This window comes from Triturus cristatus, chromosome 5_1 (genome assembly GCF_964204655.1).
Source record: "Triturus cristatus chromosome 5_1, aTriCri1.1, whole genome shotgun sequence".
Lineage (NCBI taxonomy): Eukaryota > Metazoa > Chordata > Amphibia > Caudata > Salamandridae > Triturus > Triturus cristatus.
In genome coordinates, this window is record NC_140587.1 from 783,004,828 (window position 1) to 783,028,521 (window position 23,694).

At 53.9% G+C, this 23,694-nt stretch overlaps 1 protein-coding gene across 2 annotated transcripts in view; it reads left to right on the forward strand.

Annotated features, from left to right (window-relative positions):
* ROCK1 (Rho associated coiled-coil containing protein kinase 1) overlaps positions 1–23,694 on the forward strand; it is a 1,783,501-nt gene that overhangs the window by 1,297,444 nt on the left and 462,363 nt on the right. For both annotated transcript variants that reach the window (XM_085605798.1, XM_085605799.1), the window contains exon 25: positions 11,405–11,493. In XM_085605798.1, the coding sequence (XP_085461924.1) occupies positions 11,405–11,493 (89 nt within the window). The remainder of the gene's footprint in view (positions 1–11,404; positions 11,494–23,694) is intronic.

Sequence of the window (23,694 nt, forward strand, 5' to 3'; positions counted from 1 at the left end):
CGGCTCCGTGTTCTTCCTCCTTCGAGCCGCTAGAGTTAACTCCTGTCGAGTTGCGGAGGCGAAGTGGTTACGTCAGGAAAAGTTCCTCACTCGAGTCTTGGAATCTCCTGACTCGGGGAACACCTCGGGAAAGAACTAGATAACAGGGAGTTGGCTCTCCAAACCCTTACTGTAAACTGAAATTAACACTATTCTTGAAATTCTAAGATTTTCCTGAGACGCCTAAGTTCAGCTCCGACCTCGGGCGACGCTTCAGTGAAGTGCGCCCTCGTGAGGGAGAGCGCGTTCCACCAAGGCTCCACACAGGTGTGAAGACAAAGACTAGACCGCTACCGCAATTGTACCGCGGCGGCCATCTTGGAATGTCTTCTTTGCAGCAAGGCACTCCAAGCGCGATCTTTTGTGCTTTTTCCACTTCTCCTGTTCCCACTTATTTTCGGATATGTGTTAATCGCATTAACTACTCGTGTCGAAGGACCAGTGGTTCTGACACTGCGCACCCATTCCACCAGGGCGACGGCTGCCACTACGGCATTGGGACGTGGTGTCCCGTTACAAGACATCTGTCAGGCAGCTACGTGGGCCTCGTTGCACACGTTTACTAAGCACTATTGCCTGGACAGCCAAGTCCGGAGACATTGCTTCTTAGGCCGTTCTGTTCCCTGGGACTTCCTGGTGTGATCTTGGTTCGCAGGCCCACCACCGGGATTGGTATTGCTGGGGTATCTATTCTAAGGTAAGGAATCTATCACTACGTATCTGATAGAGACATCTAGCCGCAGATTCCTTAACTTAGACTATCCCCAGGTGTCAGACTGGATCTGGAAAACTTTATGCAGTAGCACCTCTGCGCGCCGGGGGACGGCGCCACACGACCCCGCCCTGACGTCGTCCACGGACATGACGTCCGCGAGGTCATACAAGTCCCTCCCGGCGCGCTGATGTCAGTTTCCTTCTTTTCCGCGTACAACGCAGATCCGGAGTAAACTGTTCCTCTGGCTTGTTTTTAGGCCCTTTTCTGGCGCTTCGCATATGGAACAGTGTGCGATGCCTTTGGGCTTTAACACTTGTACCTCCTGTTTGCGGCAATTGTCCGTGACGGACCCAAACCGTATCTGTATGTGGTGTCTACTTGAACATCACGACTCGTCGAACTGCGACGCCTGCCAACACCTCAAGCCGAAGTCCCAGCGGGAGCGCAGGATTAAGCTGTTTTCAGGTCGTCTGTCCCGGTCGGAGTCGTCTCTGCCTCCGGCCTCCTCATCTGCGGCAGGCCCCTCTGGCAGTAGGTTCCATATGCGACGTCGGCCGGCCTCTGGTTCCCAGGTGCGTCGTTTGCCTAGCTTGGGTAAGTGACGGTGCATGTCTCCGAGGTCCTCGACCTCACTTCCTTCTCTTCTCAAGGGCACTGGTTCCGGGAATCCTCTGGACGTGCGCCCCCGGGAGTCGCCCCTTCCTTATCCTCGTTATCCTGGCGTGGGGGCGACTCGGGCCCAAATGGAGGTCTACGCAGCGGCTCTGCACGCCTCACTTGGGTCCCCTCCTCTCCCTGGGGCATCCTCGGAGCCTCCGCTACGTGCGGGGTGTCCTACCGACTCGCCGGCAGGTTTGCCCCCGGCACCAACTGTGCCCCTTGCCTCTAGGGATGATGGATGTATGGCATTCATCAGGTCGTTGCCTCGTGGGGTCCCCCTGTTTGACCCATAGCACCCCTGCCGCGCCGTATAGCCCAGTGGGGCTCCCTGTGGCGTTGCAGGTGGTTGCTGGTGCTCACAGCTTGGCTCCGAGCCCACCTCGGCCTTCCGGACAGGCCGCTGCCTTCTCTGAGGCCGAGCCGGCGCTGGTTCGGCGCCAATGCCCTGCCTCCCCCGCTCGGAGCGGCGCTGGTTCGGCGCAGAGGCCTTTCCTCCCTGGCACCGGCGCTTGCTTCGCGCTCGGAGCCCGCCGGTTGTGGTCGAGGCAGGGTCGGCGCCGCTAGAGCACCGTAGACTTGCGTCCCCGGCTCTGACTCCATTCCTTCCTTTGGAGTCAGAGACTGTTGGGGTTGTGGTTGAGTCGACGCGGGTCCAACGTCATAAGCTTGCCTCCCCTGCTCCTGTGCAGTCCCCTTCTTCTTCGGAAGCAGAACTCATTGAGGTCGGGCCAGGTCGGCGGCAGACGTCTCCTAGGCACCGCCCCACCGCAGGATTTTTGACTCCTCTCCGGAGGTTTCCAGGGGAAGTTCGGCGTCGCCTCCATGCCCGGCAACGCCGGGTCTATCCCTGCCTCTTCCACCCTTGGAATTTGTGGCCCCGGCAGACTCCCCGCCTTCTCTGGAGCCCAATCAGGACCCTCATTCGTCAATGGGGCTTCCATCTTTTTGGGCATTGGCGGCATCCTCAGTTCATTGGCCAACCTCCTTGGGGTGGAAGCCTTAGTTTACAGCCCTCACCCACAGATGAGTTGTCCCCTCCTCGGAGGACTTCCGAGGCCGGTGCGGCGTTCCTTAGGGTTGTCTCTTTGGCTGCTCGTGTTCTGGGCATGCACCCTCCTTCGGTCCCCCTCCCAGTTGACCCGTTTCTACCTTTCAAAGCTTCTCTTTATGATACCCTTTTGGACACCTGGGCTCGACCAGCTTCGGGTGATCCCGTGGCTCGTTCTAGCACCGTCACCGTCCTTCTCCACATGATCCAGTTTGCTTATTTGTTCACCCATATGTTCAGGGGTTTGTCCTGCAAACTGCTTTCCCTTCCTTGCCTCAGCTGTTGCTTCCTCCCTCCCGGGAGTCCAGATGGCTGGAGTCGTGGGGCCGTAACATTTTCGCCTCCTTCGATCACTAAACATACTGTGTGTCTTGGCTCGGGCTACTTCTTCCCTTTGGGACTCTGCTGAGTCTCTTCTATCGGCCGCTTCTGAGGGCGCTTGTGTTGACCTCCTTCCTCCTCTCCGTAATGGCTGTGATTTGGCGGAATTTACAATCCGCTCGGCCTTGGATACTGCGGATTCCTTAGGCTGGGCTATGGCTGGTTCGGTGGCTCTCCGGCACCATGCTTGGTTGCGAGATGGCGTCTTTCCGGAGAATATCTGGGAACACCTTGTTGACCTACCCTTTGATGAGGTCCTTTTGTTTGATGCCCATGCCGATTCGGCTGTTCTGCGCCTCCTTGCGGGATTTCGTCCTCTCCCATAGGCCTGTAACTTAACGGTTTCCTTTTCCCATGATCTGGGTTGGTAGACCATTTATTTGACGTCCACTGGTTGCATTGGCATCCACTAGTTGCACTACGCATTTATAGGCTGGCAGTAAGTCTACTGTGGTGGTGTTCCACACATAGTTTGTTTTCTGTCCTCTGATTATGGTTTATCCTAAGAGGTGTTCCCCCCCATTGTTCTTGGGGATATGACATACTCCAAGTGGAGTACCTGTATGCTATTGCATAGCTCTGCCTTGCGTCATGCGGGCATTGAGGCCCCTTTGGGCTGTCTGCGTCCACTGATGCCATCTTCTTACCGTTGCACAGTGTTCACTGTTGTGCCTTGGGCGCTATCTCCTTGACACGTATTTCAACACTCTTCAAAATGCGACTACCTCCTGCCACAGGTGCACTAGGTGGGTTCCTCCTCTGGCACCCGGAGTTGCGTGGGCGTAGCTAGCCCCCCCCCCCCCCCCTTTTTGCTCTCCACCTCACTTCGCTGCTGCGAAGTCTGGTCCTACGTCTCCGTGTTTCATGGAGCACATCACTGATTGTACTCGAGATTGCCCTAGTTCTGCGCAGTGGTGTCTTTTCTAGCACCTCTAACTGCGCTTTGGTGTCTTTCCCTGCATCTTCGGCACCCAGGGTTCATGCGTTCCACTCCCTGGGATGGTCCACCCGCTTCACGATGCTTCTTCTTGGCCTATACTATATAGTCCCACTCTTCTGTACGGGGTAGATTTCCCCTCAGTCAGAGGAAGTGGTCTGGATATTTGAGATTCTTCTCAACAGTTAGGCGTGTTCCTATTCACGGCTCCTAGTGGCACACTCGGTGCCTCTGCGGCCACTTGGGTTGCTCTCTGGCTGTTCCGCCACGACCTTCCCCATTGTCCAAGACTCTGATGCCGGCACAGTGCTTCGGGCACTTTCTGTTGTTCTATCGCAGACCCACCTACCCCTGGGGGTATGGCTGTGGTATCCATTCTAAGTTAAGGAATCTGCGGCTAGATGTCTCTATCAGATGTACGAGTTACTTACCTTCGGTAACAATGTATCTGGTAGAGACGTTGTCTAGCCGCAGATTCCTTAACGCTCACCCATCCTGCCCGTTTTGCGAGGACTTTGCCAGATGGATTTCCCCACTTCGCCTCCTTGTTGCCATTGGTCTTCTTTAAGGGTGCTCACAGTTGTGACCTCTTTCAGAATTGCCATAGGCGGATGCCTCCCTCCAGGTGGCTTCTTTCCTATAAACAGTGCCTTTTCTTTCACCTTCCTCAGGAGATTATTCTTCTTCTTCTCCTGTTGCTCCCTCCCTACCACCGTCTCCATTGAGTCTGGACCCTTGTCTCCTCTATGGTCGCCTTCTTTAGAGTTTGCTGGGCTATGTTTTGGCCTTCCCTTGCTATAGGGGAATAACATTTTTTTCATACCTTCTACTTTCTCGCAGTAGACTGTTGTTCTTCCTGTGTTCCGTCCTTGTTGGTCGGCACGGTTCTACGTGGTAATGACAATCTATCTGGCCTGTTGCGATTTCTTCTCTTGTTTCTCAGCCTTTGGAGACGGTCCATACTTTGCTTTGTGGAGTTTCTTCTCACAGCTTGCTCTGCCCTTACTTCTTCTCGTATATGGAGACAGTGTCCGCTACTGTCTTTTCTGATGGTGTTTTGCACCATCTGCCTTCTTTCTTTTCTGAATTTTTCATCATTCGCACAGTGTTCCCATACTTTCACATTTTTGTTGGTTGCTCTACGTTGTGTCGTGGAAAGGTTTCTCAGAAGAAAGCTGACGTCAGCACGCTGGGAGGGACTTGTATGACCTCGCTGATGTCCCGTCCGTGGACGACATCAGGGCGAAGTCGTGTGGTGCCGTACCCCTGTGCACAGAGATGCTGCTGCAAAAGGTTTTCCCGGATCCAGTCTGACGCCCGGGGATAATCTAAGTTAAGGAATCTGTGGCTAGACAACGTCTCTACCAGATACATCGTTAACGAAGGTAAGTAACTCGTACATTTCTTTCAGATGAACAAGTTACTTACCTTTGGTAACGATATATCTGTAAGAAACATTAATCTGAAAGAAACACGTTAGTTAGATTCCTCACCTTAGAATATCCCCAGGCGTCAGACTGGATCCGGAAGATTTTTCGTCAGCAATACCCCTTGCGCGTCGCTAGGCGTCGTCTGCGGCTCCGCGTCCGTCGTCGGCGTCGTGCGCCGGAATGACGTCGTCTGAGTACTTAGACGCCGCCCTCGCGCGCTGACGTCCGTTCTTCTTTTTTCCGCGCCAGTAAGCGCAGATCCGGGAGAGCTACCCCTTTTAGTCTTTTTTGACTACGTTTTTTGATTCTTTTTGATCTTGTCTCGACTCCGGTGCCGGTAGGATGCCTGGTTTTAAAGCCTGTGCTGACTGCAAACACTTGATGTCGGTTACGGACCATCACCACCGGTGCCTTTACTGTTTGGGCCTCGACCGCGACGCGGAGTCGTGTTCGGACTGCAAGGCCCTGACCTCGAAGGCTAGACGGGAGCGGTCCCGTAAGCTTCTCGAGCTTCGCCACTCGGCTCCGCGCCCCTCTCGATCCCGGTCCAGGAGGAGGTCCAAGGATCGGTCGCGGAGCCGCAGCCGACGTCATCATCGATCGTCTGGCTCCAAGTCTTCGGGTAAGTCGAAGCACTCCAAGAAGTCCAAGAGGCGACACCGCTCTTCGGACTCCCCTCGCCGGTCGCGTGACTCGGCAGAGGGTCTGGGTGGTTCCACCCCCGCGGCTCCCGCGGAGCCGCAGGCGCCGCGCAAGTCCCCATACCCGCCGGTCCCTGGGACTGACGCGACGCCGGCGGAAGTCAGTGCCTTCCTCTCGGCCTTGAGGAGCCTGGCTCCGCCGTCGACGCCCGCTGGCGCGCCTTCGGGCCCCGCGGACCCGACTGGGCAACCTTGCCTGCCGGCGGCTCCGGCCTCGACGCCGCAAGTGCCCGAGGGACCCGTTCCCGAGTCCTCGCCGATGCTGGTCGACCTCGTCACGCCTCCCCCGCCGGCGTCGACACCGGTTCCACCTCCGACGCCGGCTCCGCTCGGCGTCGTGCCCCACTTCAGCCCCGGTCCGGGCCCGGCGCCGTTACGGCGTCGATGGACGCCGCGTACGGCGCCGCTGGAGACACATTATGTCTATCGTCCGGCTCCGCACCTTCCTCCTGTTTACCAGGACTCGGATGACAGAGGCGAATGGGTGGGGTCCGAGGACCCTATGGCCGTTCAGGCTCAGCTGTCACAGGACTGGGCAGATGAACTGGGGGAGGCCAGTGGTCTGGATACCTCTCCAGAAACTGGATTCATCTCTCCTCCGACTGTGGCTTCGGAGGAGGGTGCTGCTTTCTCTGTGGTGCTGCGCAAGGCGGCCGCAGCCCTTGGGCTCGAGCTGCCTGCCGTGGCTGTGAGGACTAACGTCCTCACTGAGGTGCTTCAGTCTGCAGCAAGCTCCACTGAGCCTCTGCTGCAATTCAATGAGGCCCTCATTGACGTTCTGCAGGGCACCTGGTCCAAGCCCTCCACAGTTCCTCCTGTGGACAGGAACGTCGCCAGGCGCCACCGCCCTGCTCCGGGCGACCCCAGTTTTCTGTCCCAACACCCTACCCCCTAGAGCCTGGTTATCCAGGCTTCTACCTCCCAATCCTCCTTCCCGACCGCTCCACCGGACCGGGATTCCAAGAGACTGGAACAGTTTGGCAAAAAGCTGTTCTCCTCCCTTAGTTTGGGCCTGCGGTCCTTGAACACCGCCTGTCTCTTGGACCGTTATTCCCACTCTCTGTGGGATACGGTGGAGGACGATCTGCCCCTGTGTCCGGAGGAGGTCCAGACTTACCAGGCTCTGGCCGATGGGAGGGATGCAGCACGACATGCTATCCGATGTGGGCTTGACACTACGGACTCGCTGGGTAGGGCGATTTCTATCACGGTGGCGCTTAGACGTCACGCCTGGCTGCGGTCCACGTCCTTTTCGGGTGATGTCCAGAGCACTCTCATGGACATGCCCTTTGATGGCACTCGCCTTTTTGGTGAGAAAGCGGACAGTGCGCTGAATCGCTTTAAGGACTCCCGGGCTACAGCCAAGTCCTTGGGCCTCTCGGCCCCGCGGTCGCAAACTTCCGCTTTCGTGGCCAAGGAAGGGGTGCCTCCTCACGTACGCCTAGCCACCAGCCGCAGAACCAACCTGCGCGCGGTCGCGGACGTGGTTTCCGCCGAGGCGGTTCTGGAGGTCGACGCGGTCAGCCCGCATCCACCCCGGCAGCATCCGCCTCAAAACCTTCCTAGTCCGAGCTTTCAGGCCCATTCCACGCCAGTGGGCGGCAGAGTTCGCCATCACCTGCTCCACTGGCGGTCCATCACATCGGACAGGTGGGTGCTGCAAATCGTCCGAAGGGGCTACTCCCTCCCCTTCGAGACGACCCCTCCAGCCATGCCACCGCAGCACCACCGTCTCTCGGGGGATCATTTGAATCTTCTCCACGAGGAAGTTTCGGCCCTCTTGGCCAAGGGGGCCGTCGAGCGCGTTCCGAGCCCAGAAGTAGGTTGTGGTTGTTATTCCCACTACTTTCTGGTTCCCAAGAAGGGCAAAGGGGGCCTACGCCCTATCTTGGACCTCCGGGACATCCATGCCTTCCTCCGGAAGGAGAGGTTCAAGATGTTAACTTTGGCTCAGGTTCTAGCTGCCCTCGACCCTGGAGACTGGATGGTAGCGTTGGACTTGCAGGACGCATATTTCCACATCCCCGTCCTGCCGGCCCACCGGCGTTACCTGCGGTTCACGGTGGGTCAAAGTGATGGCGGTGGTCGCAGCTCATCTGCGCAGATCAGGGGTTCCAGTCTTGCCCTATCTCGACGACTGGTTGTTGAAGGCGGGCTCGCCCCAGGCAGTCGTCTCCCACATCCAGACTACGGCGGATCTCCTGCATTTGCTGGGGTTTTCCATCAACGTGCCGAAGTCACACCTGAGTCCCTCTCAGGAGCTCCTCTTCATCGGAGCGGTTCTCGATTCGGCGCAGTTCCGGGTCCATCCACCGGAACAGCGGGTCCGGGATATTCAGGCCCTGATTCCCATCTTTCAGCCTCTATCCTGGGTTTCGGTCAGGCTAGTGTTGCGGCCCTCTGGGGCTGATGGCCTCCTGCATCCTACTAGTGCATCACGCCAGGCGGCGCATGCGGGCTCTGCAGTGGGACCTGAAGTTTCAGTGGGCCCAGCATCACGGCAAGCTGTCCGACCATGCCTTGATCTCGGAGGGCACTGCACAGCAGTTGCAGTGGTGGCTCACGAACCGCGATTGGGTCACGGGCAAGAGCCTCTCCCTTCCCCAACCGGAGCATGTCGTAGTGACGGATGCGTCCCTCCTGGGATGGGGTGGCCATATGGGAGAGGCGGAGATCAGAGGCCTCTGGTCTCCGGCGGAGTCTCGTCTCCACATCAACCTGTTGGAGTTGAGAGCGATCCGGCTTGCACTGAAAGCCTTCCTTCCCTCTGTCAGGGGAAGTGTCGTGCAGGTGTTCACGGACAACACCACCGCCATGTGGTATTGCAACAAACAAGGCGGGGTGGGGTCGTGGACCCTTTGTCAGGAGGCTCTGCGCCTCTGGACATGGCTGGAACACCAGGGCGTCACCCTAGTGGTTCAACATCTGGCGGGCTCTCTGAACGCCAGAGCAGACGAACTCAGCTGCCGGTGCATGATGGATCACGAATGGCGTCTGAACTCCGAGGTGGCGCAAGGTCTCTTTCAGCCTTGGGGAGAGCCTTGGTTAGATCTATTCGCCACCGAAGAGAACGCGCAATGTCAGCAGTTCTGCGTGTTGGAATTTCCAAGGCGGCACTCGCTCGGCGACGCTTTTCGTCACGAGTGGAGTTGCGGTCTGTTGTACGCCTTTCCGCCTATACCACTTCTGCCCAGAGTGCTGAAGAAGATCAGGCACGACCGGGCCCAAGTCATCTTGGTGGCTCCGGATTGGGCACGAAGGTACTGGTATCCCGAGCTACTCAGTATGTTGACCGATCCTCCGATACGTCTGCCCCTTCGGGAGGATCTTCTTCGCAGCAGCAGGGGACGGTCCTCCACCCGAACCTGTCCAGCCTCCACCTCCATGCGTGGAGATTGAGCGGCGGCAGTTGATGCCATTTGACTTGCCTCCTGAAGTCTGTGATATCATTCTGGCAGCCAGGCGTCCCTCCACAAAGACGGTATACGCCTGCCGGTGGAACAAATTTGTGGCATGGTGCACAGCAAAGGCTGTGGATCCCCTTTCCGCCCCTCTTTCTGAGGTTCTCCTCTTTCTTCTTTCTTTGGCCCGGCAGGGCTCTTCCCTGGGCACCTTGAAAGGTTATCTTGCTGCCATCTCTGCCTTTTTGCGGCTTCCTGATCAGCCTTCTCTTTTCAAGTCCCCTGTAGTTACACGCTTTCTAAAAGGCATTACTCACACGTTCCCTCCTGTCCCTTTTGTAATGCCTCAGTGGGACTTGAATCTTGTTCTCACATTTCTAATATGCGCTCCCTTTGAGCCTCTTCATAATTGTCCTCTTCGTCTGCTGACGCTTAAGACTGCTTTTCTGGTAGCCATCACCTCGGCTAGACGGGTGAATGAGCTCCAGGCTTTATCTTCAAAGCCTCCTTTTCTCTCTGTTCATCCGGACAAGGTTGTCCTTCGGCCTCGTCCCTCCTTTCTTCCGAAAGTGGTGACCCCCTTTCATCTTGGGCAGTCTGTCACCTTGCCCACCTTCTTTCCGCCTCCGCATCCTTCCAAAGAGGAAGAGAGGCTCCACCGTCTGGACCCAAAACGTGCGCTCTCCTTTTATCTGGACCGCACAAAGCAGTTCCGGGTGGACGACCAACGTTTTGTTGGATACGTGAGTGTTAAGAAGGGGAAAGCTGTGCACAAACGGACCATCTCTCGGTGGGTCGTTTTGTGCATCAAAATTTGTTATTCCTTGGCAAAAAAGGACCCTCCTGTTGGGCTGCGCGCCCATTCTACTCGGGCCACAGCGGCTACTACTGCTTTGGGACGGGGTGTCCCTTTGCAGGACATCTGTCAGGCGGCGACGTGTGCTTCGCTACACACGTTTGCCAGGCATTATTGCCTTGACAGCCAAGTCCGGAGGGATGGCTTCTTTGGCCGTTCTGTCCTCCAGGACTTTCTGGTGTGATCTTGGTTCGCAGACCCACCACCGGGGATGGTATTGCTTGGGTATCTATTCTAAGGTGAGGAATCTAACTAACATGTTTCTTTCAGATGAACAAGTTACTTACCTTCGGTAACGATGTATCTGTAAGAAACATTAGTTAGTTAGATTGCTCACCGACCCACCCATCCTCCCCGTTCTGCGAACTGACATCTAGGGTTAAGGTTATCCTTTTCAGGCCCCTAGATTTTATTTTTGGCACCAGTGTCGGTCTTTGCATGGCTCTGCGTTCCTGGCGCGGAAAGCTATGTACAAGAACTGACGTCAGCGCGCGAGGGCGGCGTCTAAGTACTCTGACGACGTCATTCCGGCGCACGACGCCAACGACGGACGCGGAGCCGCAGACGACGCCTAGCGACGCGCAAGGAGTATTGCTGACGAAAAATCTTCCGGATCCAGTCTGACGCCTGGGGATATTCTAAGGTGAGGAATCTAACTAACTAATGTTTCTTACAGATACATCGTTACCGAAGGTAAGTAACTTGTTCGTTAGTGATAGATTCCTTACCGCCCCAACCATCCTCCCCGTTCTGCGAACTGATTTCTAGGGTTAAGGTCATCCCTTTCAGGGCCCTAGTTTCAATGCACCAGTGGTCAGTATCTTGCATGGCTCTGCGTTCCTGGCGCGGGAAGTCGTGTACAGATCTGACGTCAGTGCGCGAGGTCGGCGTCTAAGTAGCTACCGCGACATCATCTCAGCGACCACGACGCCAACGACAGACGCAGAGCCGCACGACGCCACCTTCCAATGCGCAGGGGTACTGCTGACGAAAACTTTCCGGATCCAGTCTGACGCCTGGGGGTAATTCTAAGGTAAGGAATCTATCACTAACTAATGTTTCTTACAGATATATCGTTACTGAAGGTAAGTAACTTGTTCTTCAGGCTCATTGGTGAGTTAGTTGGATTTAAAACAAAAGTGTTGTGCGTAAAGTTTTTTATTATTATGGTGCTATAAAAGCTTACGGTTTGTAGTTACAACTATGTTTTTTTTAAACATCTGTGTCTCCTCATAGAATATCGGTTGAAGAAAGAAGAAGAAATAAATCATATTAAGCAGGCATATGAAAAAAGTATAAATACTGAAAGAACCCTGAAAACACAGGTACCTACTTTTTTTTTACTTATGTATGTATATATTCCTCTGTTAAAGTGAATGTGGTTTTTTTTTGTATTGTAGACTGGTAACTGGTGCACACAGTAGAAATTAGTGAATAAAGTGATAAGTTCAGTTGTTGTGCATGACATAAATACCAGAGATAAGATGTTTGTGGGAAAATGTATGTCGCAAGCCACCATAGTAACCGAAATAAACTCAGCAACGTTTATTGATAATTCTAATAAGAGCATCTCATTTCTAGTGTGTTGTAATGGCATAGTGTGAGAAGTTGGCCTGGTATATGATGACCACTAATTAAAGTGGGCACCTTGTACCAGTCCAAACAACCCTTATTGATGATTAGGTTAAAGACAACCTTTATTGAAAGCTATCCTAGTGGTAGGTATGGAGAGCAGCCTTCAGGCTAAGTCTCGAAAGAATGTAAAGGAGCTTGGTTTACCAGATTATAACCTCATGAATGACAAAATGAAAGGAGAACCACACAAGGAATATTTAAAATATATGTATTTATTACTAAACACTCTCTACTAACCTGTTTGAGGTTAGAGAACAAAGCGCATAATAGGTAATCACTAGAACGACAGTAAATAGCACAATACACAGCGGGCTCCAGGGGGAGACCGAACCATATACTACAAGTGGTATAACAATCACGACTTGACTAGACACAGTGCCTAGAGCACGTAGAATCGCTGGGACCCCAAGGAACCACCCAAGGTAGTGACACAGGGGACCCACGGAGGACGGGTGCAGTGTGAGAACACAGACGCGAGTTCCGTACAACTCTATGGGAAAGTCGCGGTTGGAATTTTAAAGATCTGAAAGAGACACGTTAGTGATAGATTCCTTACCTTAGAATATCCCCAGGCGTCAGACTGGATCCGGAAAGTTTTCCTAGCAGTACCCCTGCGCGTCAGGTGGCGTTGTGCGGCTCCGCATCCATTGCTGGCGTCGTAAGCACCGAGATGACGTCACAGAGACTACTTAGGCGCCACCCATGCGCGCTGACATCAGTTATTTATTTTTCCGCGCCAGCAAGTGCAGATCCGGTTAGAGCACGTACCTTAGTCTCTTTTTGACTAATCTTTTTGAGACTTTTTGTCTCTTTTTTCTCCTTGGTGCACGTAGGGATGCCTGGATTTAAGTCTTGTGGGGCCTGCCATCGTAATATGTCGGCCTTGAGGGAGCGGCGCCGTAAGCTGCTGGAGGTCCGGCACTTGTCCCAGCGCCGTTCCAGGGAACGTTACGGGAATGCTCGCGGCGCTGCAGTCATCGCTCCTCGGTCTCCAAGTCTTCGCCCTCGGATTTGTGTAAGAGATGACACAAAAAGAAGTCAAAGAAGCGAGTTTGCTCTCCTACGTTCCCCCGTCGGTCTTCAGATGTTTACGAGGGGGACAGGGGTTCTGCCCCTGCGTCTCCTTTGGAGCATGGGAGTCCACGGCATACCCGCCTTACCCGGGTTCGTTGGCAACTCCCAAACAGGTGCAAGCAGTTCTTGCTACCATGGACCGCCTTTTTAGGCCTCGGGCTCCCGCCGGCGAACCTTCGGGCCCCGTTGTCCCGTGTCCGGATCCTGTTGGGTTGCCAGTGGATCCAGCTTTGGCGCCACAGGATCCTGCGCCATTGGCTCTGGCCCCGGCACTACTAGGTCCCGACGCCGTTTATTCCTCCTCTGGCCCCAGCTCTGCCGCCGCGGTCTGTTCTCCATGTGGCAGAGGTGGAGGACGACTGGAAGGGGTCCGAGGACCCTCTTGCTCGCCAGTGTGACTCAGAGCAGAACTGGGTGGGCGACTTCGAGGACGCCGGCGACCTCGACGTCTCCTCTGACCCGGGGTTTGCCTCTCCCCCACCTACCATGGAGGAGGGCGCCTCCTACACGATGGTGCTCCGTCGAGCTGCTGAGGTTCTAAACCTTGATCTCCCTACGGTGGCCCTTAAAACCAATCTCCTCACTGAGGTGCTCCAGACGGCGTCCACTTTGTCGGAGCCCCTGCTCCCATTTTACAATGCCCTCACTGATGTCTTGTTGGGCAATTGGTCGCGGCCAGCCACAAGGGCCCCTGTCGATAAGAATGTCACCAGGCGTCACCGCCCGGCGCCTGGTGACCCCGCTTTTCTGACCACTCATCCTATGCCTGGGAGCCTGGTTATCCAAGCCTCGATGTCGCTTCGCCTGATAAGGACTCTAAGAAGCTGGAATTGTTCGGTAAGCGGTTGTTCTCTTCGGTTGTTCTGTTCAGCTTGGGACTGCGGTCAGTGAACACCGCCTGCTTATTGGACCGCTATGCCCACGCAGTGTGGGATACGGTTGCGTAGGTGTTGCCTCAGTGTCCTGAGGAGATCCACGCTGTGCTGTCCCAAGTGGTTGCGGAGGGTAAGGATGCGGCTAAGTTCGCCATTCGGTGTGGTTTGGACACCGTGGACTCACTGGGTAGGGCGATTTCTACAACTGTGTCGCTTCATCGCCACACCTGGTTGCGTTCTACCTGGTTCTCGCCAGAGGTCCAAAGCTCGCTCATGGACATGCCCTTTGATGGCACTCGCCTGTTTCGCGATAAGGCCGACAGTGCACTGGAGCGTTTTTAAGGACTCGCGGGCCACGGCCAAGTCCTTGGGTCTGTCTGCAAAAAGCCCGGCCACTCGTGGTTTTCGTTCCTTTCGTGGCCACGGCAGAGGCGCCCAGGCACGTTCCTTCAGCAAGCCTGTGCAGACCCACCCTCAGCTCGGCCGCGGACGCGGCTTCCGCAGGGGCGGGTCTGGGAATCAGCGTGGGGGTCAGTCCACCTCCGCTGCTTCTAGCTCCAAACCTTCCTAATACGAGCTTTTTGGAGCACCCTACGCCAGTGGGTGGCAGGATCCGCCACTACCTCCCCCACTTGCACCATATCACATTGGACAAGTGAGTGTTGCAGATCATCCGCAAGGGTTACTCCCTTCCCTTTCAGTCCTCCCCTCCAGCCATGGCACCTCGGAGCCACCTCATGTCGGGGGAACCACATGGTACTTCTCCAGCAGGAAGTTACAGCCCTCTTGGCCAAGGGGGCCATCAAGTGCGTTCCTGGGCTGGATGTAGGGTGTGATTGTTATTCCAACTACTTTCTGGTCCCCAAGAAGGAAAAAGGGGGCCTGCGCCCCATTTTGGATCTCCGGAACATCAATCGCTTCCTCCAGAAGGAGAAGTTCAAAATGCTGACTCTGGCTCAGGTCTTGGCTCCCCTCGACCCTGGATGGTAGCGTTGGACTTTCAGGACGCATATTTGCACAACCCCGTCCTGCCGGCCCACCGGCGTTACCTGCGGTTCATGGTAGGCCCGGAGCATTTTCAGTTTGCCATGCTCCCCTTCGGCCTTACCAGTGCCCCTCAGGTGTTTACGAAAGTGATGGCGGTGGTCGCAGCTCATCTGCGCAGGTCAGGGGTGTCAGTCTTCCCCTACCTCGACGACTGGTTGTTGAAGGTGGGCGCGCCTCAGGCAGTCGTCTCCCACCTTCAGACTACGGCCGCCGACCTGCATTTGCTGGGGTTCTCCATCAACGTGCTGAAATCGCACCTGAGTCCCTCTCAGAAGCTCCCCTTCATCGGAGCGGTTCTGGACTCGACGCGGTTTCGGGTTTATCCTCCCGAGCAGCGAGTCCGGGATATTTAGGCTATGATTCCGATCTTTCAGCCTCTATCATGGGTTTCAGTAAGGATGACCCTCCGGCTCCTGGGCCTGATGGCCTCCTGCATCTTGCTTGTGCAACATGCCAGATGGCATGTGCGGGCTCTGCAGTGGGACCTGAAGTTCCAGTGGGCGCAGCATCAGGGCAACCTGTCCGATCATGTCCAGATCTCGGAGGGCACTGCACGACAATTGCATTGGTGGCTCACGAATCGCGATTGGGTCAATGGCAGATCCCTCAGATCCCTCTCCCTTCCCCAATCGGAGCACACAGTGGTGACGGATGCATCCCTCCTGTGATGGGGTGGCCACTTGGGAGAGGCAGAGATCAGAGGTCTCTGGTCTCTGGCGGAGTCCCGGTTCCATATCAATCTTTTGGAGCTTTGGGCGATCCGACTTGCACTGAAGGTATTCCTTCCCTCTGTCCGGGGAAGTGTGGTGCAGGTGTTCACGGACAACACCACCGCCATGTGGTATTACAACAAACAGGGTGGGGTGGGGTCCTGGACCCTATGTCAGGAGTCTCTGCACCTCTGGACATGGCTGGAACATCAAGGCATCACCTTGGTGGTTCAACACCTGGTAGGTTCTCTGAACGCCAGGGCGGACAAACTCAGCCGCCGGTGCTTGATGAATCACGAATGGCATCTGCACTCGGACGTGGTGCAAGGTCTGGGGGTGCATTGCTGTTATAACCTCTGTTCCGGGCTTGTTGCCCCTCACTGTTGTGGGTTGTGCTTTCAGTCTCTATCTCTCTTTTCTGCTTTGGCGTTTTTCACAAGCTTTCTGCCTCCTGGGAGGATGTCGCCTTGGCTTGCAAGGGTGTTCCTCAGAGCGGTGCTCTGCTCTTTCACTCCTATGGCTTTCACCACTATGCCCTTTTTGTACCTTAGTGCTTGGCACTTTTCCAACTGGTGCTGTTCCTCGCCTTTCGTTTCTCTCTTTTCTGTTTCACTGACTTTTCGTACACTGTTCCCATACACTCCACAGTTTTGTTTGTGATGGCTCCGCGTTGTGGCGCAGAAAGGTTCTACGAAGAAAACTGATGTCAGCGTGCCGTGGTGGGGCTTATATGACCTCGCTGACGTCACGCCCCGGATGACGTTCACCGTCGGCGCCGATCGGCCCGAGTCCGGTGATGCCTCAGCCTGAGCCATATCCATCGTTTCCAGGCCCAGGTCAAGATCTGATGCATTACCTTAATGCTATGTATGGGGTCTTCTCCAGAGCCTTGTACCCCTCTGGCGCACCTTTGGGTCCTATGGGTCCTATGGCCTTCAGTTTAGGAGTTCCCCAAGCTTATCCTCAGGCTCCCTTCATGCCATTTTTTCGTGCGACGCCGTCTTGGCATCTACCGGCGCCGAGGACATCGACGCCGCTTCCTTCTTCACCGGCGCCAACTCGACCTCGTTCGACGCCGGCTGTCCCTTTGGATCCGCGCTCGACGCCGGCTCCAGCGCCGTCGGATTCGGTCACGGCGCCGCCGACTCCTGCTGTGTGGATCAGATCTAGGAGGGAGGCCCAAAGGGTACTAGAGGAACAGAGGTACCAGATGGAGGAAGTGGAAGAAGGTGAGTTGATGGAGTCAGACGATCTGTTTGAAGAATTGAAGGAGGCTAGTGGCCTGGATTTGTCGCCTGAATGGGAGATTACCCCTCCTGCTGATGCTCCTTCAAAGGATGTGGCTCCCTACCACTCTGTTATTAAGAAGGCTGCTGAGCTTCTGGATATGCAGTTGCCATCTGCAGAGTTTAAACCAAACATCCTGACAGAGGTTCTACACTCGCCTTCTTCCGCGTCTGAGCCTTTGCTCCCTTTTAAGGACCCCATTATTGAGCCGGTAATGGAGGTATGGCGTAAGCCCTTCTCTGCTCCTGCAGTTTCTAAGGTAATTGCTAGGAGGTATAGGGCGGCTCCAGGGGACCCAGACTTTTTAACATCTCCTCCTTCTCCGGAGAGTCTGGTCGTTCAGGCTGCCTGTTCCAAGAGATCTACAGGTGCTTTTCCCCAAGTCCCGAGTGACAGGAATGCGAAGAAGTTAGACCAGTCGGCTAAGAAAGTCTTCTCTTCTGCCAGTATGGCTTTTAAATCGACGAATGCCACCTGTCTTTTGGGCCGATATATCCATGCCCTTATGGATTCAGCTAAACAATTGGCCCCAAAACTGTCGGAAGAAGATAGACTGAACTTTAATGAGGTTCTGGCGGATACCCAAACAGCTGCACGTCAGGTTATCCAAAGTGGCTTGGATACAGCCGATTCTGTCGCAAGGATTATGGGTTCTTCTGTTGCCAGGAGGAGGAGTGCGTGGCTAAAATCATCCGAGTTCTCCCCTGATGTGCAGTCAACGCTCCTGGATTTGCCTTTTGATGGCTCTGTTTTTTTTGGCAAAAAAGCAGATGCTGCGCTCGAAAGATTTAAGGAGAGTAAGGCCACGGCTAAAACTTTGGGCCTTCAATCTCAGCCTAGGGGCTCGTTCAGGAGGTACAGGGGCTTTGGAAGGTCATCCTTTCGTTCATACAGACAGCCCCAGCAGCAGCAACAGCAGCAGAACACTCTGTATAAGAGCTACAGAGGCAGAGTCAGAGGTCGCACTAGAGGTCGACAGCTCTCCTCCTCCTCCTCCTCTTCCTCAGCCCCTCCCACCACTGCAAAGCAGCCCTAGATCCACCATTCTGGATCATGCTGGTCCTGTGGGTGGCCGGCTTACCCATTTTCTACAAGATTGGGAATAGGTTACTACAGACCTTTGGGTTCTAGATCTTGTAGAAAATGGGTATGCCCTTCCCTTTTGGGAATTCCCTCCAAATTACCCTCCTTGCGAAGGTGTTTGCTCGGAGGACCACCTTCTTCTTCTGCAGGAGGAAGTCTTGACATTACTAAAAAAAGGTGCAATAGAGGTGGTTCCAGAGCAGGAAAGGGGTCAGGGATGCTACTCCCGGTATTTCCTGATTCCGAAGAAGGACGGCAGGCTGCGTCCAATCCTGGACCTCAGGATCTTGAATCTTTTTCTGAAGCAAGAGAAGTTCAAGATGCTCACCCTTGCGCAGGTTCTTCAAGCGCTGCATCAGGAGGACTGGATGGTTTCGATCGACTTGCAGGATGCGTATTTGCACATCCCCATCCTGAAGTCACACAGGAAGTATCTCCGGTTTACGGTAGGGTCGCAACATTATCAGTTTGCGGTCCTCCCGTTTGGTCTTACTACTGCATCTCGAGTCTTCACCAAGGTGATGGCAGTGGTGGCAGCCCATCTCAGAAGATCGGGGATTCCAGTTTTCCCCTATTTGGACGACTGGCTGATCAAAGTAGAGTCGCCTGAGAGGGTGCTTCATCATCTGCAGGATACAACTCAGCTGTTGTACAGATTGGGTTTTTCGATAAACGTACCCAAATCCCACCTGGTGCCCTCTCAGCGCAATCTGTTCATAGGGGCGGTACTGGACACTACTGTGTGTCGAGCATTCCCTCCTCCACAAAGGATTCTTGACATACAGGAAATGATTTCCTTGTTTTACAATGGAGCGGTCATTCCAGTCCTAAAGCTCCTTAGTCTGCTCTGTTTGTTCGCCTCCTGCATTCTGTTGGTCCACCATGCACGCTGGCACATGAGAGCACTCCAGTGGTGCCTCCGCAGGCAGTGGTATCAGCACAAGGGAGATCTCAGGGAGTCTGTGAGGATCTCCAGAGAAGCTGCAGCGGATCTGTCTTGGTGGAGTGGGGAGGGCAATCTGTCGCAAGGAAAGCCCTTCCATCTACCTCCATCGGTGGCCACAGTGATAACGGATGCATCCACTTTAGGGTGGGGTGCGCATCTGGGGGATCTGGAGATCAAGGGTCTTTGGTCTCCAGAGTAAAGGTTGCTTCACATCAACCTTTTGGAATTGCGGGTGATACGTTTGGCACTCAAGGCCTTCCTTCCTTCCTTCCCTTCGCGGTCAGTCGGTTCAAGTCTTGATGGACAACACTACCGCGATGTGGTATGTCAACAAGCAGGGAGGAGTGGGGTCGCATTGTCTCTGCAGAGAGACTCTGCGTCTCTGGTCCTGGGCTCCGGATCAGCAGATTTGTCTGATGGCAAATCATTTGGCCGGGGTTCTGAACGTGCGTGCAGACAGTCTCAGTCGGCAGTTCTCTGCCGACCACAAGTGGAGGCTACATCCGGAGGTGGTTCGTCACGTCTTCCGGACGTGGGGAACTCCTTGGGTGGACCTGTTTGCCACTCATGAGAATGCTCACTGCCCGTCATTCTGCAGTATCCGATGCAGGGAGCGTTGGGGGACGCGTTTCAGTTGAGATGGGACTCACATCTCCTTTACGCGTTTCCTCCCATACCCTTGATTCCTCGGGTTCTGAGGAAGATTTGCTAAGACCGGACCCAAGTCATATTGATCGCCCCGGATTGGCCAAGAAGGGTGTGGTATACAGATCTTCTCCACCTCTCCTCGTGCCCTCCGCTCTATCTCCCTCTCAGGGCAGACCTCCTCTCGCAGTCGCAGGGGCAGGTTCTACACCACCACCTTCAGAGCTTACACCTTCATGCCTGGAGATTGAACGGGGCAACCTGAATTCTTTTTCTCTCCCCTCGGATGTGGTAGATATCATTTTGTTTGTCAGACGTCATTCCACTAAATCTATCTATTCCTATAGGTGGCCTAAGTTTGTTCTTTGGTGTGGAGAGAAATCTATTGACCCTTTTGAGGGCTCGTTTATCTGACATTCTTCAGTTTGCCTTGTCTCTTGCTCAGCAAGGCTTTGCTATAGCCACTGTAAAGGGATATCTTTCGGCCTTGTCGGCTTTCCTTAGCTTGCTGGATCAGCCGTCTTTGTTCAAATCTCCTATTGTTTTACGATTTCTGAAAGGCCTTACAAACAAGTTTCCTCCGACTCCTTTTATTGTGCCTCAATGGGACTTAAATCTTGTCTTACCTGATGGGTTCTCCTTTCGAGCCCTTACACAAGTGTCCCTTGAGACTGTTGTCTTTCAAAACGTTTTTTCTCATTGCGATCACCTTGGCAAGGAGGGTAAGTGAGCTTCAAGCTCTGGGTTCAAAACCCCCGTTCTTGACCATTCATGCTGAAAGAATGGTACTCAGGACCAGGGCTGCTTTTCTGCCTAAGGTGGTAACTCCTTTCCATCTGGGGCAGTCCATTACCCTCCCTACCTTCTATCCTCCCCCTCACCCTTCCAAAGAGGAGTAGAGACTTAATTGCTTGGACCCTAAGAGGGCGGTGAGCTTCTACCTTGATAGGACTAAAGACTTTCGAGTGGACGACCAGCTCTTCGTGGGCTTTGTTGGTTGCAGGAAAGGCAGAGCGGTGCACAAGCGCACCCTTTCCAGATGGATTGTCTTGTGCATCAAGATATGCTACTCTTTGGCCGGTAAGGAACCTCCAGAGGGTTTAAGGGCTCATACTACTAGAGCTAAGTCTTCTATGACTGCCTTGTCTAGAGGTGTTCCTGTGGAGGACATTTGTAGGACGGCAACTTGGGCCTCCCTCCACACTTTGGCGAAGCATTATTGCTTGGATTCTGAGGTGAGGAGGGACAGACACTTTGCTCGTGCCGTCCTTCAGGACTTTCTGGTATAGAAGGGTGGACACCCTCCTCCGGGAGTGGGACTGCTGTGGGAATCTTTTCACAAGGTAAGGAATCCACTGGCAGATGTATCCATCAGAAGAACAAGTTACTTACCTTCGGTAACGCTTTTTCTGGTGGATACAGTATCTGCCTGTGGATTCCTCACTGACCCACCCGCCTCCCCATTGTCCACCCTTGTATACCTACAATTCTAATGATGGTGTTTCAAATTTATTTGTTACTGTCAAAGGCATTGTGTTGTTTCTTTTGCCTTCATTTATGATCTCCACACTGTGTGTGTTGCTTTGTATATTATGTACTGTGTATATATTGCTGTCAGTCCGTCTGTGTGCCTCGAAGGCACGGAAAAAAGGGAGGAACTGACGTCATCACGCCGACGAGGGCTTCTTATGGAGCCGGTGATGTCAGCGTAGTCGTGAGCGGAGCCGTGTCTCTGTGATGCCGTCTTCGACCTCATCGGCGTGGACTGCTACAAAAAGTTTCTGAATGTTGCTGGCGCAGAGGATATTCACAAGGTGAGGAATCCACAGGCAGATACTGTATCCACCAGAAAAAGCATTACCGAAGGTAAGTAACTTGTTCATCTCGTCGACAAAGGCTCCTAGATCATCAACATCAGGACCAAGGGATAAATCACCATTGCCAAAGTTTATCGCCTCACCGAGTGAGACAGATATTACCCCAGAACATACATCACCAAGTAAAATACACCTCTTTTACCCACTCATTTCTGGAAGAAGATTCGGAAGAGGATGGCCCCTTTGGACCTGCATATAGTCCATCCGAATTGCATGTCAAGTATCAGCCAGAGGACGATGAGGACCAGGAGCAAGACGGATATGGTCAAGTTTACTATACACAGCCTGAGCCAGGCCGGCAGTACTATCATCAAGAGATGGGGATTGTGCCGTTTGCTTTAATTTCGGATCTTCATTCAATGCTTGAAGATTACCGCCACTGTTTTCCACCTGCAGTTCCGGTTGCTGTCTCTCGGCCTATAGTGGGGTCACCGGTGCAAAGATTCACTCCTACTAGATTGTAACTCTCAAAGTCTCTGCAGACTGTTCCTCTCCAGGAAACAGTTTCTTCGGATGAAGAACGTGAAGGAGGATAACTTGGCGACACGGGCGCAGAATGGGATAATTATTCTATCTCTCTGCCTGCTTCACCTCCTCTGGTAGACTCCCCACCAGAGGATATAGGAGGATTTCATAATCTTTTGGAGCAAGCAGCATAAAGATTCGCTTTACCTCTGCCTTCGAAGCAATCCAACTGTTTTCTTTACGATTTTTAAAAACCATATCGCAAATCTGTTAGTGCCATACCGATGATCGATTATATTTGGGAAGAGGGGATACGGTGCTTCCATGCCTCGACAAAAAATACAAAGCTACAGGCAATGCACCAGCGTGCCTTATAGGACATCCAAAACCAAACTCTGTGGTTATGCAGGCAGGTCAACGCCGCCCAAAGAACCCGGTACCACCCCTTTCTGCTCCTCCTGATAAAGACTGCAGGCGTCTAGATTCAAATGGAAAAAAGTTTTCATCAATGTCAGTCTTGACAGTGAGAGCATCAAATTCTCTGGCGATTTTAGGGCTCTACGATCGCCACATGTGGTCTGACATTGCTCCCTACATGGATCAACTACCAGGATGCTAAAGAAGAGGCGAAGAAGATATTACATGAAGGGGAAAGAGCATTCAATGAAATAATAGATTCCGCCATGGATGTTGCCATCACTGGTTTCAGGCAGTTGGCAGGAGCGGCAGTTCTCAGAAGACAGGGCTGGCTTAAAGCCACCTCATTCCACCCTGAGTTTCAAAATAAAATCTTAGACCTCTCATACGAGGATCTTTTTGAGAGTCAAGTGAAAGTAGCCCTCAAATCATTAAGAGGACCCAGATACCGCCAAGTCTTTGGGGTCACTCCAAATTCGGAAACCTCCTTTTCGTGGTTCTCGTGGGAAAGGACAACAATCATATAGGGGAGGCTATCATCAATACCGATATCTTTCGTACTCATCAAACACCAGTCTTATCGTTCCCACTTCCAGCAAAAAAAGCCTTTGCAGACATCCTATGTTAGACCTAATAGAGGAAAGGCAGCACGACCAGGCAAGGATGGGGTCCATAGACGATGATGTCTCACAGGCTCTGGCTCCAAATCACTCACCACATTCTCCTTGTTTTGTCCCATCAAAAACTTTCAAACATGGGGGCACTAGAGGGCGCACAGCATTAGCGCAGCTCTGCTGGCTGATCCATAATCCGACCATTACCAGATGAAACAAGGTGGATTGGAAGCGCCTAAAGGGACGCAGAGATAATACATGCACCCCCGGACAGGCGTGAGGCATTTGCTGGGCCCGATGGACCCTATATTTGCAGCATTCCCATGGTGAATCTGGCGAGCCTGAAAAAAGCAACATGGCGGCCTTAGATGTCTGCGTTGCACTGAACTCGCTCTGCTGAGTAGCTGCAGACTTATCTAGATCAGTGCACACGTGTGAGCGGCGATGTACCTGCTGTTCCTGCGTATCTCAAGTAAGAGGGAGATCGGGACCCGACCAGCTGCCTGGTGATGAATGCTGCCCTGCCTGGATTGGGGCAGCGGGGCCTAGCGAGATAGCGAGACGAGCCGGTCTGCCTCGCGGAACCTGTGGCGTCGCTGACGAGTGCAGCTGGCTTCTGAACAAGACAGAACAGCAACGCGCCTTGAGGAAATAAAGGTCGGCCCGGAAAGTGCGAGCTAAGACGCGGAACGGGTGTGGTGAGTGGATCTGTCAGTCGCGCTAGAGCAAGGGAGGACTGGGACCAACATGCGGCCTGGGCTGGCTGCTGAGGCCTACGACCCGCTCGTGTGAGCAGATAGCGGGATGGTTTCAGGATCAGCCCAAAATAATAGTAAAGAAGGAGAAAAATC